Source organism: Macadamia integrifolia, unplaced genomic scaffold (genome assembly GCF_013358625.1).
Source record: "Macadamia integrifolia cultivar HAES 741 unplaced genomic scaffold, SCU_Mint_v3 scaffold2169, whole genome shotgun sequence".
Classification (NCBI taxonomy): domain Eukaryota; kingdom Viridiplantae; phylum Streptophyta; class Magnoliopsida; order Proteales; family Proteaceae; genus Macadamia; species Macadamia integrifolia.
In genome coordinates, this window is record NW_024868554.1 from 155,949 (window position 1) to 173,690 (window position 17,742).

The 17,742-nt window shown below is 38.5% G+C and overlaps 1 protein-coding gene across 3 annotated transcripts; it reads left to right on the top strand.

Annotated features, from left to right (window-relative positions):
• Positions 1-1,444: 1,444 nt before the first annotated feature.
• On the top strand, positions 1,445-17,687 carry LOC122065975. Of its 3 annotated transcripts, none has more exons than XM_042629802.1 (10): positions 1,445-1,694; positions 2,077-2,209; positions 2,271-2,437; positions 13,198-13,405; positions 13,483-13,508; positions 13,623-13,703; positions 14,098-14,230; positions 14,313-14,479; positions 17,128-17,407; positions 17,495-17,687. In XM_042629802.1, exons 1-10 carry the CDS (start codon positions 1,643-1,645, stop codon positions 17,670-17,672), a joined length of 1,425 nt encoding a protein of 474 aa, XP_042485736.1. In that variant the 5' UTR covers positions 1,445-1,642; the 3' UTR covers positions 17,673-17,687. The 3 variants fall into 3 exon arrangements, with proteins under 3 accessions (XP_042485736.1, XP_042485737.1, XP_042485735.1); XM_042629801.1 differs by having other exon boundaries at positions 1,446-1,694; positions 13,474-13,508; XM_042629803.1 differs by lacking the exon at positions 2,271-2,437 and having other exon boundaries at positions 13,474-13,508.
• Positions 17,688-17,742: the final 55 nt, after the last annotated feature.

The window sequence follows — 17,742 nt, forward strand, 5'->3', positions numbered from 1 at the left end:
AGACATAGTTCCCAGTTGCAAGCTGGACTCTTGAGGATACATCACCAGACGACTCCTATGGAAGGAGATCGTTACTCTTGCAGTACCGTGGGGCAGTCCAAGGGCTTGGAAGTTAGAGGTTGAACTGGCTTACTATGCCAATACCGGAAATAGTTGTCTTTTTGAACTCATAGTTGAGGCAGTCGTCTGGGATTTTATAGACATGCATCCATAATGAAACTAACTCCATTTTGCTGTTTGAGTTCTCAATGTCCAGTTCAAAGAACCCAAATTGGAGAAGGTTTCTAGCAAACCACCACGGGGCCAAAGTCATGACCATATTTCTTTTAGCTTCAGAAGAGAACTCCACGAAGAAGAATCCTTTGTCGAAGCAGGCAAAAAAGGCCACCCAAAGGAGACCAAAGAGAGGGATGGAAGTTGCATAAGCGATCGCGTTTAGCCTTTGGGGATCGCACGACTACCGAGCATCCAAACAGGGCAAAGGGAGAGGTCGAGCATGATCGGGTAAGTGGGTATTTAGTATAGACCCCAGAAAGTTGAATACTCCACACAGAACGAGCTATGAAAGCACAGGTTCTGGGTTTGGACGATGGAGCAGAGGGTTTTCGAGAGGGTAAGATGGACGATTCATAACTAGGGGTAAATTGAATGAAAGTTATATTCTGCCGTGAGTGTGGCCGTGCGGTGAATATTGGATGGCCGGGAGGATCTTGGGACATGTGCCTGGATGTTCTTGGCCATCCATGGGGGTAGAAATCGTCTGAAATTCTCATCTCGTACAATTCCATACAATTCCACCTTAAACGGCTGACACGTGTAAATATTCCATATCTACGGTTCAGATTAATCAACCATAATACAATGTTAATCAACCATAATACAATCTGAACCGTAGATATGGAATATTTACACGTGTCAGCCATTTAGGGTGGAATTGTATGGAATTGTACAAGATGAGAATTTCAGATGATTTCTACCCCATCCATGGTCACTGCACTGCTGCACTCGGATGTGGCCGTGTGGCAAGAATCCGATGGCTGGCATGATATCAAGGCATGTGCCAATGTCGTCTCAACCGTCGGATCCTCGTCACGGCTGCACCCGCGGCAGAGGATGAAAGTCTCAAGATGACTGACTCACCCATGAAATGGAGAATGGCGCTTGTGTAGATGCTTTCTCGTATGAGAGAGAGAGAGAGAGAGAGAGAGAGAGAGAGTTATGAAAGCGACGCGTAGGATAAATGACCTACGAAGAGTGAGATTTTACTGAGGAGTCAAGACTCCTAAAATAATTACCCTCTGTAATCCGTATTTATAGATAACAGCAACCGTTGGCCCAGCAATCATGGAAGTATGACGTATCTCAATTTCCCATGTTTAGTAATCTAGAAAAGCCACTAACTTAATGAAACTTTATCTGGTAAAGAGCTGAAGACCTTTCCGTTACGACCCAAACACACTAGTTGCACACTTGCGCTAGGGAACCTCTTCATGCAAAGAGAGTGAAAGCATACCCCTTCCCTTCTCCACTGCTTCACACGTCTTTCCTTTCTTCATTCACGCTCTGTCTACCCACTTTCTCCTCTCCCTCTTTTCAACAACATTTGTGTAACCAAGAAAAATAACTGCCCTGAATCAAAACCATGGAGAAGACGAGGCCAGAGGATGATGATAAGGTCATCTGCAACACTGATGGTGACTATCTTTCTTCTCTTTGATTGTTCATCTTTTCGTTCACTTTATCTTGATAGGATCGTTAGCAATTGATCATATATAGGACTTTGTGATGGGTTAAAGTAAAAGGAGTACTAGTGGGATTTTTATGATTATTGAGGAAAATCAGAAATATACTTTGGATTAAGTGGGCAAAATTGATGGATTTCTTGATGAAGAATGTCTGGCAGTTCTTGCTTTATTAACCCATTTGGAAAATGTTTAGTTAAACCTGAGATCATCTCGTTCAAAGATCAGATTTTTCTGCTCAGTTTTAGGCCTTGTATGGTTTTCTTTCTAAAATTTTTGTATTTAGTAGTAAGAACAATGAATGCAACGGACTCATGGGGTTTGGGCTTTCCAGGAGGTCTCTCTAGATCAACAAGAGATGAACAACCGACTCACTACACTTTCAAAATCACTCAATTTTCACTGTTTTCAGAGCATTCTGAGGAAAGATGTTATTCGCAGGCATTCCAAGCGGGTGGTTACATATGGTGAGTTTCTTCTTCTTCTCTTCTCCTTCAAAATTGGATTACTTGACATTTACAAGTGCAGGAAATTGGTTCTCTACCCAAATGGGAATGACAAGGGGAAAGGTCATCACTTGTCGCTCTACTTGCAAATAGGATATGCCATTCTTCTTCCCCTAGGTTGGGAGGTCCAGGTGGTTTTTCGCTTATTTGCATTCGACCAAATTCGAGGCCGATATCTGGTGCTTGAAGGTAACTTCTGCCACGCAAGTCTGCTGTCGGCAAACGATTCACAAACATCAAACCATATGTCTTAAAAATCATTTATGATCTAATTGTATCTGAAACAAACAGCTCAATTCCCTCACGTTCATAATTGTCCATATGTTAGCAATGATTTTCCTTTTTGGAATGTTATTCAGAGGGAAAGAAGACCTGAGGGGTAAGAAACTCCAGTCCTTTTTAAGGCCTGTTGCTTTCCACAAGAAACTAGGCCAATAAAAGCTCAATCAGAACAGTTCACTTTAAGGAATTACAGATATCAGGCTAGCCTAAAATTATATTTATGCGATTCTGAATCAAGTACTATTCCTTCTAAATCTTAAGCACATCGCTCCAAAACACACAGACTACCGAAACTGCTCTGTTTATTCAAATCCTGTAACAAGTTTGTCTCTGTGCTTTTCTAATCTAATGGCCAGAGAAAACTCCAGTTTTGATGGAAACATCCTCCCTTGCTTCAGTTTAAATGGAAAATCAACCTCTTCCATCTGAAGTATAAGAAGAAATTTCTGACAAGGTGGGCCATTTACCATATCTCATCTGCCTTATATTCCAAGACCACACTGGTAATGTTCTTTTCAATATGCGAACTGCCCCTTTGTTTTGTGTGGGATATTCAGCATCATAAGACAAGGATAACTGTAAGCATTTTTTGTTTCTGCACCACTGTGGGGTTCTTATTTGATCTATTTTCTGAGTTCTGATTTTTCTTCTCCTTTTTTTCCCCGTTACTGTTGAATAGCTTCTTGGCTAAGTCTTCACAGTGACAGGACAGGCCAATCTGACGACCTATCTCTAGAAATTTACTTGAGGGCTCCTTAGGTTCCACAGACTCTAATGGCTTCTGAAAACCCACCATATAGTGAGATATTGCTTGGGCATTTTCAGACTGATTGTGACTTCATAATCTAGATTTTTTTTTTGTTGGGTTAATTACATGGACACCCCCTGCACTATGTACAGATTGCTTGTCGCCCCAACAGTTTGAAAAGTTTACTTGAAGCCCCATGAAACTTGACAGTGTTAATCTGCTGTTACTGGAACCATGATGTGGTTCCTTAATGCATTTTTTTTTTATTGATAATGCTCATCTTGGATTAGAAACATATATATATATATATATATATATATTTTTTTTTATAGCTAGGCCCCAAGGAGAGTTGAACTCATGACCTCTTAATTTTGAGTTGTTAGTCTGCCAACCGAGCAACCCCCTTGGGGTCAGATTAGAAATATTTTATTCAGCTAACATTGACTATCAATCTTTTCCTTATTGGCTGTTAGTTCTTTCAAGTCAGTTTATAGTTTTCCTATTGGTTAGATGATGAAAGAGCTCTGATCAAGATCTTCTTTTTTTTTGCAGTAGTTATAAATTAGTGTACTGGCCGTAGGCCCACCCCACAATTTGAAGGGTTTAAACATGCAATTTTCTGATTTTTTTTTTCTGTGAAATCAAGTTACTTCAGTGGATTCAGAACTGTTTACCTAGTGGTCTGGGTGAGGCTTTGGTGGGATTCCTAACCTGTTATCCGACTCCTTTTCTATCCATTCTTCTACTTCTACTGTTAACAAAGAATTTATTCAGATGTACCTCTTAAACCTTGCGGTTCCACTGTTCTTTGATTTCTCAGTTTCAGATTTTGCTTCTGTCATTTATCTCTGCTATTGATTACTTCTTGTGCTAACAACTCTCTGGGCTATTTCCGTAGTATTGTTTTAAATTCTAATTCCGCTAATCAATCTCTGCTATGTTTTGTTCTTAGCTCAGGTTCTGCCTCTTCCTGTTTAGATCAGTTCTGATCCATTATTCTGCATTCTAATAGCTTCCAAGATTTTATGATTTGATTCTGGTGCTATTAATTAATTTTTAACAGCTTTGTTCCCAGTTTCTAATAATATTATTTGCAGTAGGTTTGGTCCAGATCTCACTATCCAATCATCATTTCTTGATATAAATTTGAAGGCTGATCTGTCAACTGGATGGATCCATTGACTGAAGTTTCTGTTTGATTTGTTCTGTTTAACTCTTAACTGCTGATTATTTTTTATTTCTGGTTTTCATCCCTTTTTCCTGCAATTCTAATTTTCTGATTTTCTATGTAAGCTATTTTGTTAGGATATTAGATTCCCACTAACACCTGAACCCTTTCTTTTACTGCAATCCAATTGCTTTTCTCAAACAATTAGGAAACAATATGTTTATTGCAGAAGCCCACAATTAAAAACTCGCTCTAAATCAATTTTGTTACAATCCCAAAGATCTGTAACCAAACCAAAGAAAAGAGAAAAGAAGAGAAGAAGAAGAGGAGAGAAGAGAAAGAGAAAGAGGTGCGATCGATGGTACTCCCAAAAGAGAGGAGAGACCTGCGATCAGTCCAGAATAGATTGATTGCAGGTTTTAGTCATTTACTTATATTAAAATAATGCTGAAAGTAAAAGACAAAAGTACCTCCGTTGCCCAATTACAAGAAAAGCCACATCACAGAAATATGGGGGCAGATGGGACCCAAAATACCCCTATCGGCCCCTATTGGTTTTAGAGTTTAGCGTCTAGCGCTAAACTCAACACTCCCCCTCATGCTGGAGCATACACATCTCCCATGCTCAGCTTGGTACAACCATTACAAAAACTAAGAGCAAACAGTGACTTAGTGAACATATCAGCCAACTGATCTGATGAAGGAACCAAAATAAGTCTCAATCAGCTTCTTCAGAACAGCATCACGAACAAAGTGGCAGTCCACCTCTATGTGCTTGGTCCTCATAGAAGACAGGATTACTAGCAATGTACCGTAGCTTGGTTGTCACAATACATCTGCATAAGCTTGGCCACTGGAAATCCCAACTCCAAGAGTAAAGACCATAGCCACATTAACTCAGCAACTGTATGAGCCATAGCTCTGTATTCTGCTTCTGCACTAGATCGGGCAATGGTAGTCTGCTTCTTGCTACGCCATATAACCAGATTACCTCCAACAAATGTATAATAAACAGTAGTAGATCTCCGATAATTAGCAGAGCCGACCCAATCAACATCAGAATAGCCAACTAGTTCCATATGCCAATTAGGATGATAGATCAACCATTTTCCAGGAGTATCCTTGAGATAACGAAGAACACGGACAACAGCATCCCAATGTGCTTTCTGAGGAGACTGCATGAATTAACTAAGGACTCCAACAATATAGGAGATGTCAGGACCACTGTTAGATAAAACGGGAACGGAAAAAAATGGAAACGTACGGTACGGGTTTTAAACAGATAAAAACGATGAACAGTACGGTAAAAAAAACGGTCAAAAAAATAGGGAACGGCAAACGGACGTAAACGAACGGTACGAGTATTAAACGTGTAGTTTTCAAAAAAACGAAACCAAAAAAACGGTAGTATACTCATGCAATTTGAGAGATTATTACTTGTATACATGCATCTAATATTCCAAAAGCTCTAGGAGTCCTAAGATAAAATAGCCCAATGGGCTACAAGAAAATGAGATGTTGCTAGCTTTAGCTTCTCTTTACTCAGTGGGCTATAAAAAGATGAGATTTTTTTCCTATAGATAGTATGGAAGTTAAAAACAAAAAACCAAGTACCATATTGTCTTCACTCACTAATAGGTTTTTTTTTTTTTAAATTAATTTTTTTAATAAAATTCCTATTTTACCCTTAAAAAACGGATACGCGTTTAAAACGGATTCTTTTGCCGTTTCCGTTTTTTCCGGATTGTATAATAGCATACGGGAAAACGCGTTTTAAACGGAAAAAAAAACGGGAACGCGTTTTAAACGCGTTTAAAACGCGTTTTAACTAACAGTGGTCAGGATGTGTTACAGTAAGATAAATCAGCTTGCCAATCAAACTCCTGTACTGATGCACATCCTGAAGAGGTTCGCTATCATTAACACCAAACTTTTGGTAAGGATCCATAGGGGTTTGGATGCAAGCATGCTAGTATCAGATAAAAGGTCCAACACGTATGTCCTTTGAGACAGATTGATCCCTCTCTTACATCGGATCATTTCAATCCCAAGAAAATAGTGAAGTTGGCCCAAGTCCTTGGTCTGAAAGTGTTGCTGTAGATATACTTTCACTTCAGAAATTCCTGCCTCATCATTCCCAGTAAGAATACTATCATCAATATAAACTACCAAGACTACCAGTTTATCACCTCTGTGACGAGCAAAGACAGAATGATCAGAATAACACTGAGAAAATCCACAAGTAACTATGGTAGCACTGAACTTGTCAAACCATGCCCGAGGGGACTGTTTAAGTCTATAGATAGCCTTATGTAAGCGACACACACGACCTTTATTCTCCCCCTGAGCAACATAACCAGGAGGTTGCTCCATATAAACCTCTTCCTGTAGATCATCATACAAGAAGGCATTCTTGATGTCCAACTGTAACAAGGGCTAATCAAAATTGACAACAAGAGAAATAAGTAGACGAACAGAGTTCAGTCTAGCAACCGAGGAGAAGGTCTCAAAATAATCAACTCCATATGTCTAAGTATACCCTATGGCAAGCAGAGGGCTTTTCAACCGCTCAATAGAGCCATCAGAGTGATACTTAACAGTGTACACCAAATCCTTACTAGGAGGTAAATATACCAGACTCCAGATACCACGACTCAAGAGAGCATCCATTTCTACATCCATGGCAGCTTTCCATCTAGGAATAGTTAAGGCATTATTATGGGTGTGGGGAATATGGTTAGTAGAAAGTGACAAGGCAAGGCCATGGATGGGAGAGGGAAGATGAGACAAAGAAACAAAGTTATCAATAGGATACACAACCATAGATTTTTGGGTGCAAGAACGTGTACCTTTCCTTTGAGCAATTGGTAAGTCATCAGAAGGAGAAGGAGGATGAGCTTCACCACAGAAAGGCGGCAGTGGAGGAAGTGAATCATCTGGAGTATTGGTTTCTTTGCTCGGTTGTCCAACCTTCTTCTTGCACTGATAAACTTGTAAAGGAGGTGAGTCACTGGCATTGGGCACATCAGGGATGGGTATGCGAGATAGAATGGGTGAAGGAGATGGGGAAGTCCACTCCATACCAGACTGGAACACCTGAGGAGAAAAGAATGATGTGCCTTCAAAGGTTATATTGGCACTAACAAAGTTCTTGTGAGTAATGGGATCATAGCACTTATACCCTTTCTAAGTACGTAAATAACCCAAAAAAATGCACTTAGTAGACCTAGGAGACAGTTTATCTACTAACATATGCAAATTATGGACAAAACACACACAACCAAAGACTCAGGGAGGAACAGGAAAACTTGGCAAAGTAGGGAACATAATAGAAAAAGGGGACCTATTTGAAAGCATCGAAGATGGTATGCGATTAATCAAGTGATATGTAGTTAAAACCCCATCACACAAAAAATGCTTAGGAATATGCATATGAATCATAATAGCACGGGCTACCTCGAGTAGATGCCTGTTCTTGCGCTCTGCTACCCCATTTTGCTGTGGGATATAGGCGCAACTAGTTTGGTGTATCATCCCATGGTTGGCACAAAAATCAGAAATATCATTTTGAGCATATTCTAAAGCATTATTAGAATGAAAAATCTTAATCAAAATGCCAAACTGAGTTTTTATTTCATTATAAAATTGCTGAAAAATAGATAAAAATTCAGATCTGTCCTTTAACATATAAAGCCATGTAAGGCGAGAATGATCATCCACAAAAGTCACAAAATAATGAAAACCAAATCTATTACTAACTCTACAAGGACCCCATACATCAGAATGGACTAAGAAAAATAAAGACGGACTACAAGACACAGAGTGAGATGGGAAGGACACATCAGCCTCACATTCTAACCTAATCACAGACTTAAAACTAGGAAATAAAAGTTTCAACCTAGCTAAAGATAAATGTCCTAAACGACAGTGCCATTGGAAAGGAGTCACATCCCCAACAGCAGTAGCAGCAGCAGAAGAAGTAGGAAAATCACAATTGAGATAATATAAACCATCTTTTTCACGCCCTCCACCAATCATCTTCCTTGTGTGAAAATCTTGAAAAACACAGTAAGAGGGAAAGAAGGTAATTGAGCAATTTAATGAGCTAGTTAACTGGCTCACAGAAAGAAGACTTAAATGGGAATTGTGGAACATGTAGCATAGAAGATAATTTTAGTGAGGATGTGGGTGATATAGTACCATGGCCGAGAACCGGTGTGGAAGCACCGTTGGCAAGAATAACAGATGTAGAACTAGTACTAGAAGAAAAAGTTTTAAAAATTGATGACTTACCAGTCATATGGGCAGAAGCACCTGAATCAATGATCCAAGGGGTAAAGGTAGTGGTAAGAAGGGCTGAGGTACATACATGAGCTAAGATGGCAGCAGATGTAGACTCACCATTAGATGTATTAGAGGATGCCTCGAGAGTGTGCAAGCACCAGAGCAATTGATTGATGTCATCGCGCTGGCTGGTAGATGAATCTCCTGATGAATGGCTCGGTTTAGTATCAGTGGAAGACCCTATGTCAGTACCATCGTCTGACATTGCATGATTGGCTAACTGGGTGGCCCACTCTGGCTTATCATGCTTTGCCCAATAAGTCTCGTTAGTATGTTTAGGCTTTCAATAGTAAGTGCACTGGCGAGATGCACGATCAGACGGCTGTCCATTAGAATCTCGACCAGCTGACCCACATCCTCCCCCACGACTGCGACCACGTCCACTGTTGGTAAGGAAGGCAGAATTATCTTTAGAAGACTGATCAAGTTTTGTTGATGAAGTAATACACTACAGCGAATAAATGTCATTCAGAGTAGGAATAGTATCGCCTGCGAGTAGATGGCCCTTCACTGCTTTCAAATCATTATTCAAACCAGCTAGGAATTTGGAAACAAAAAACTCATTACACTGAACTCTTAATTTGTCAATGTCAGTGGTCAAGGGTTGGAAAACATTGAGTTCTTCAACCATTCCCCTGAAAGTACTATAATACGCTGGAAGAGTTTTGTCAGACTGGCGAAACTGGAATAGTTTCTCATAAATATCATAGATATGAGTCATGTTCTTCTCTCGAGAGTAAGTTTCCTTCAAATTGTTCCATACTCCCTTTGCAGTAGAGTGAAACATGACATTGGCAGCAACATTTGGTTCCATACTATTCCACAACCAGATCAAAGTCAAGGCATTCTCCTTCATCCATTCATTATAACTCTTGTTAGATGCTGGAGGAGGATCAGAAGTAGTATATTGAAGTTTATCCTTGGTCATAAGGTAAACCTTCACAAGTTAAGCCCAAAGTAGGTAATCTGAGCTTCCCTTGAGCTTAATAGAAGTAATTTGGACATTGACATTGTCCGAGGCAGATGCAGTAGTCACAAAGGTAGTAAACTTGGTCTCAGTCATGAGAACAAAAAATAAAGTAGACAAATAGAGTCGCAGATATCTGGCTTTCACCCAAAAATACAAGAAAACAACAGACCAACTTGAACCACAATGACTGGATATCTGGCTTTCATCCAAGGGACTTGGGTTCGATAAAAAAAAAGAATGGCTGTGGTTCAAGTTCTTCAAATCTTCAGCATAGTACCAAAAGAGCATGATCCATACACCAAATAAATCACTCCATGTGATTTAATCCATAGTAGATGCAGCAGTAGGCGGCTACGCACCAAAAAGGTTTAGCTCTAAACTAAGATTAGTAAAGAGGGATCTGAAAAATGAGTTTGATTTGATTACAGAGACTCTGATACCATGTTACAATCCAAGAGATCTTTAACCAAACCAAAGAAAAGAGAAAAGAAGAGAAGAAGAAGAGAAGAGAGAAGAGAGAAGAGAGAGAGAGGTGCGATTGATGGTACTCCCAAAAGAGAGAGACCTGCGATCAGTCCATAATAGATTGATCGCAAGTTTTAGTCCTTTACTTATATTAAAATAATGCTGAAAGTAAAAGACAAAAGTACCCCCATTTCCCAATTACAAAAAAAGCCACATCACAGAAATATGGGGGCTGAAGGGACCCAAAATACCCCTATCGGCCCCTATCGGTTTTAGAGTTTACCGTCTAGCGCTAAACTCAACAAATTTCAAGAGAATTTTTCTTCTAGGAATTTAAAATATCATCAATAGACAATAATAAGAAAAAGGTTTCAAATTCTTTATAGGTTTTCAAAGAAACCACTCAATTGCTTGTTTAGTTCCCTTCCAATTTATCTTACTTGAAAACCAATCACAAATGACTGCTTTTACCCAAATTCCCAAAATCTATTCATGGGTCAAATACTTTAGTCTTCACCAATGATGAAACTCTGCAACAATTTATTATGGCAACTTAGATCTCTGGAAAAAATTGATTCTGAATTCCTACAAGAATCCATTAGATACCAATAAAAGATTCACTTAGAAAATTTTCTACCCCTACCATCAAGAGATTCCTGAGTATGTATCTGACAACACCAGTCCTTTGAAGCGTTCCTTTCAGGTATTATAGCCATTTTGCTTCTTCCTTGTCTAAATAATTCATAAATCCTTATATACAACCCATACCCGCAAGGGCTAAGATCTGCGATACCATTCCTTAACCAATAACTCACCAATTTTTTTTACCTAGGTAGTAATAAAATCTATAAATTCCCCATATAATCCAAACGTAATGGGCAAAACACTCATAAATGAGAAATAAAGAACTAAAGTCCATAGTCTTTCAATACGTGTGTATATATATATATATATATAATCTATTTATGATACGTCTGCTGGCTACAATAATTTAACACTTTAATAAAGTCTACACAGCTAATCTTAAATCCATATACTGAAATGGAAATAAGATAACTCTCAACAAGGAAAATTAGCATGTCTTCTCGTCATCTCTGCTCTACCTTTTTTTTCCGTTTCAGAAAAGTGATACCTTACCTTCGCTTTCAAAAATGATGAATATGAAGTCCAAGAGGCTACAGGTACTATGGGTCCTCTGACTCCCAATTGGTTGCCTTCTCGGGTCTCGCAATGTTGCCTGTAGGTAGCGATGTGCCCCGAGATGGCCGTATCCTGTTCCCCTGCTGGTGGGGGAATCCATTCCTCGGTTGTCACCTGTTGTGTCTGGCCCATCCTCTAGGCCCCTTTGAAAGGCAGGGAGTGTGACAACGTACATGCTTGCCCGGTCCTTCTTATCGGTTGCGTCTGATCCATTGATTACCCACCCATACTAGAACATGTGGGGGACATCCCAAGAGGCAACAATGAGCCTATATCCAGTGGAGAGTCAACACATTTGAAGGGGACCATGGACAACTTTTTTCTGACATCAAAAATAGTATAGTGTCCAAATCTATTGGAAAGATCTTGATTTGGAAGTCCATGTTCTAAGATTGTGCTCCGTCCAAATGTGATATAGTGTGGCACCAAAAGAAAACTTATCCACATGATTACAAACTAACTTACCACTAAAGGACATGTCCACCCAAATCCATTGACTCTCGAAGGGGAGCAAGATTCTTTTCTTCTGGGGCCAGCATATAGGAAAGGGGTGATGCAGATCTGTCAGTTAGACTGATCTGTAAGTTTCATAATCTGTTCTAATACTAATTTGCTAAATTCTATTTGAGTTTCAGCCTTGTCTATCCATCTGATTTTTGCTATGTGTTTTGTCCATACCCTGAGTTTATTCTTGAGAAAAGATCTTGTATTATGGTACTGTTTTGATCATTCAATTACAGTACTACATTCGGAGGCCCTTCCAAATTGTGGAGAAGGGGCACTCTGAACACTCTATTGGTCCTGCCTATTCTGGTAGAATCTTATACAAATTTTAAAACCTAATCAACACCAATGTCTCCACTGCAAATTGTCTTAGAAAAACCCCCTCCTGTCTCTGTTGAAATCTGCATGGAGGGTCACAAGGTCATCACTTATATTTTTTCCGCTTTTATTAGCAAAAAGATCGACACTTTGTGAACAGAGAACCGCTTTTCTCTGCCAAAATGGAAAAAAAGAAAACAAAAGAAATTTTGATATCTGGATTGACCAAACTTGAGTGTAAACATGTTTAACTACATGTTTGAAATGTTTGATAGGCCATTTTTATTGCTCTGCTCATTATACATACGGTCAGCATCATCTAGTCTGTTAAACCATTTTGAGTTTCAAATATTAGAAAGACAAATGCTTTATGTGCTAATGAGTACTAATCATTGAAAACAATCTGGATACCAGATTATATAAAGAGAATAGCAATGGTCTAGAGATGGGTTTCTAGAAGCCTAAAGGTTTAGGATCAGAAACACATTAATAAACCATAACCGCAATGAATAATTAGTGGTCAAAATCAAATAAGATTAAATAACACAACATCAGGATATCAGATGTACCTTCGAATGGAATGGATTACTCTATTCTATCGGGAGAAAAGAATAACAGAAATTGAAACCAATCCAATGGTAGGATTTCAAGTAAAAGAAGAGTGCCCCTTGAAGCAAGCTCTCCAGAACTGAGACCTGATACCAATGAAGGTAGATTGATCTCAGAACAGAAAAAGAAAATAACCAGATTAAGCAACAACAGCAAGTAATAATTATTAATATGTCTGTTTTTGTCACTATTCATTATTGGACAATCAAACTCACAAAGGTTGAGTCCTTCTGACTTAATCATTACCATTTGATTTCTTGAAGATTTGATCCTCAAGTACTTTAAATTTTCTTTTGTTATCACATATTAAATTCCAAATTGTATTCATCTCTTAAATACAGAAACTCAAGGGAAGCGTTTTCATGCGATGAAAACTGAATGGGGATCTGATGAGTTCATCCCACTCAGTGTGTTCAAGAACCAGTCTTACGGATATCTTGTTAATGATACATGTGTGTTCGGGGCAGAGGTATTTATTATTGGAGAGAGTAGAAGCGGACAAAATGAATGTTTATGTCTTTCAAGGGGAGCTGGATATTATTACAAACGGTATGTGTGAATGCCCATATTTAATTATTTAGCCTCCTCAACAAGCTTTTTGACATTAAATGATGCAGGATCGTCAGATTGTTTAGTACAGGACACCATGAAGGTAAGGGTAATCTTTTCAGCAGCCTTAGCTAGTCCAAAATCCATGATATTTGTATTTTCATCTGGTAAAGCATTCAGTTTATGTTGACTGAATTTAATGGATTTGTGTGGACAGAGCCTATAATGAAATCAGCCTATGGTGTACCTATGGGAAAGTCCGCGACATATGATACTACCTTTCCTTCTTTAAAAATAGGTGGGTGAATTGAAAGTAAATCATCAATACAGAAAAGAGTTCTCAAGGTTCCAATTTTTAGGGAACTGCCAACTTTTCTGTTTTATGGTTGGGCTAGTACCAAATACCAACTCAATTCAAAGTTGTCTTTTCTCGGTTGAACTTTTCCAACCCAGATTCTTCATTCTTGCACTCTTTCTTAATAACACAAAGTAACTTGTGATTCCACCCTGTCATCGCTTCTAGGATAGCAAGCACCATACTAGCATTAGTTTGGACAAAAATTTTGATGGACTTTTGATTCCTTATCTCCTTGTTCTGATGTTGTAAGGCATCTTAACATATGGTTAATAATCTTTCGAATTTTATTTAGTTGGTATGAAATTAACAGATTTCCACTGTTTTTTCTTGGCAGGAGTTCCAATGAAATCAATGAGAGATGATATGCCAACGCACTACACATTTAAAATTAAATCATTTTCACAACTTTGCAAGCTTCCTAAAATTAGATGTGACTCCAAGGTTTTCTATGCTGGTGGCTATAAATGGTAACTTCTTTCCTCCTCATCTTCATCCTCAAAACCATAATTCTTAACATGTATACACGTGTCTTTGTGGGCTCACATGCAGGAAGATGTCTCTCTCTCTGAACAAAAACAAGCAGCAGAAAGTACATTATCTGTCTCTTTACTTAGGCATCGAAGAAACTAGGTCCATCCAGCCTGGTTGGGAGATTGAAACAGTTTTTCGTTTATTTGTATTTGACCAAATTCGAGGCCGGTATGTGATGCTTCAAGGTAATTTACTAAAACACGGAGCTTTGCCGCTTGTCATGTCTAAACTGATATTTTTTTGGTTGAAGTTCGCACCCACAACCCCTCCCCCAGGGGCATATTCCAAATATTTGTGTTTGTTTACACAAATTTTGCTCCGCCATTCTTTAGTTGAAGGCCTTACTTGAATAACATACATACGAAATTTTAAAAATAATAATAAATAAGTAAAAAATGCCCTACTTTACTTGAAGATATTTCATAGTTAATATTGTGTCGAAATTCTAAATTGGTGCTCCTAAATTTTGGTAATTTCCTTCTCTCGCATAAATTATGTTCTGTATCTTGTTAACATTTCAGGGTTAAAGAAACCTGATATGTTCTTGGTACATTAGGTAATATTAAGAGAACACAATGACCAAAGGAGGACAGAAATACAGCAATCCAAACAAACAAACAATATGGTAGAAATATAGAAGGTCAAATATTTCAGAATCTAATGGTCTTGTGGGGATGAGATTTTTATTAAATAGACCCCTCAACATGCTATTACATACCTCCAAATATCAAGCTGATCCAATGGTTGAATTTGCTGTAACAAGGTATAACAGAAAATAGAAACTTTATGTCAACAGAGTTTAGCAACTCAAGAGAACCTAATAACTCCGAATCCATGGGTTAGATGACTCAAATTCTGGTCAATTGTAATACTATCAGGCAGGAAAACATATCAAATATGAAGTCAATCCTATTGCTGGATTAACTAAAATGTTAAATTGAATCCCTGCAACCCCTGCTGCCCCTGCAGCCAGAATTAATAACAACATCAAAAAACAGTGAACTAGTATTAGTAGAAGTTTAGAACAATAGAGGATGGAAGGAAAGAAAGAGATGAGCACTAAAAAACCTGAGATCGATGGTTGCTAAGTTACAACTTAAAACGGAAAAGAAAGTGAAGGAAACAGAAACCGTGGAGGTGGTTATGTGATGGAAACCTTCAGTAAACCTTGTTAGTTGATAGGTATAATAGGGCAGAAACTTGGATTAAAAGATTAAGTGATAAAATACCTAGAATATGTCCACAGTAGGAAGGAGATTACCTGTTGGAAAACTGACTGAATCAATGGATGGAAGAACAAGAGGAGAAATGGTAGAGAGGGAAGGATTGATTCGGTTCACCACCTACCATTCCAAGGGTACATTGGTTGCTGCTACTGTGCTAGCTGTTGCTTCAATGTAGAAGACATGATATCAATAAATGTTGCCAAAATCATGGAGAGTTCTCCCTACCTCTTCTATATATATTAATTTAGTTGTAATTACAAAGTAGAGATCTTGGATACCAAGTAGCTTACAACCAGAAAAATAGGAACCTCTAAAGGCTAAAACCAAATAGGAAAAGAATAACATGGAAAATAGATATAATTGTGGTCTAATGAAACACTCAAAGTATGAGCCTGACTTTAGCCAAATCATGAGGGCTAGTTAGGCTGGCTTTCTCTAATGTAGGACTAGATTTGACAAACAAAGCAGACCCAAGACTGCAGGAACTTCTTAAACTAAGAACAACCAAAACCAATCCCAACACACCAGCAAGTAGCATACCAACAGAAAATAGAGGCAAACCAGCTGCTGTCGACTTCAATATCCAATACTACGTAGGCCAGATTATAATTGATCAAGTAGATGAACCAGAAGTAGTAATATAATGCAACAGTCCCAAATCAACAGCAGGAATCACAGAAACAGAATAGGACAGATCAAAGCAATCGATTCTGGTTCTGTTCTGGAAAAATCACTACAGGACAAAATATGAGAGATTTCGAATATCTCACTAATGGCTGCACAGAAACAGCCCAAATTTGGATCGATCCTTAGTGGGGAATGGGAGAGCAGTCTACCAGAATTTGAGAGCAAACTGACGGCTGGAACTAATACCAACAGTAGAGGCCGATTGGCTCTTTTGTCAGAAAATCTGGGCAGAAATCAGAAATATAAATACCTGAATGTTTCGACAGCAATAGAACCTTGAAAACAACTTGAAATAAATAAGAAAAATTGAAGAAAAACCTCCTGGACTTCACGCCGCAAGGAGTCGAATGGATCACACACCAAACCCTTCTCTCTGATCAAACACAAAGAACCCTCACAGAGGGGAAATGCTGCAGCATCTTTTTGTTCATAAAATTGTGGCTCTACTAATGAGAGCTCTCCTTTATTTATAATAATGATGGGGGGTTACATAAAATATAAACTAACTTTAGTTTCCAAAAACTGAAATAGGAAACAAAAAATTAGAAACTAATTTAGGTACTGAAATTAGAAATTAAATAACCCCATCTAAAAAGGAAACTAAAGAAAAAGGAAACAAATCACTGAATTCCGTATGCAACCTTAGAACCCCTAGATTAGACCCATAAAAGTAGCCCAATACACTCCAAACCACATGGACTGAAGGCCCAACACGTATACAACCCAACCCTAAGCTTATTCCTAATAAAACAAGCCTAGTTTGGTGAAGAATCTGCATCATTCTCTCTTGAAGCTGGACTTGTACTGCATGAAAACCCATCCAGCGAATATGTTTGACTAATCTATTTGGTATTGGCATTTAATTTTTATGCTGAACATTGCTCTGTATAAATTGGATTGATTCCGTGCCATCAATACAGAAACCAATGCAAAGTTTGACGAACCGAATACCAAATGGCGAGTTGGTGAGTTCATGTCACTGGAAAGCTTTAGTAATCCCTCTTGCGGATTTCTAGTTAAAGATTCCTGCGTCTTTGGAGCTACCGTTTTCGTTTGTCGGGAGAGATGTTCGGGCAAAGGTGAATGCTTGCAGATGATAACAGAAGGGGTTACTACTGAATATAGGTGGAAGATAGAAAACATTTCGCAGATAAAAGAAAGCTGTAAAAGTGAACCATTTGGTTCTGGATATCACAAATGGTATATGCTGAGTACGCTAATACCGTATTAATTGAATATTTCTTTTCCTCATTTATTCTACTGACCTTCCTAATCTTATGTATGCAGGACTCTCCATTTCTATCCTGGAGGATGTGAAGTAGGTCTGGGAAACTATATTTCTCTTTTTGTGCGTCCGGGTAATTCAAGCTTTCTTATCCAAGGACCATATGTTCGTTATTCCTTGACAGTGATTGACCAGTCAAATGGCAATGGCAATGGCATTAGCGAATGTGGTAAATTCTAAACTTACTTGATATCTTTGGAAATTCTAAACAATGTGGAAACAATCAGAGGAAACTATTCCTTTTTATTGA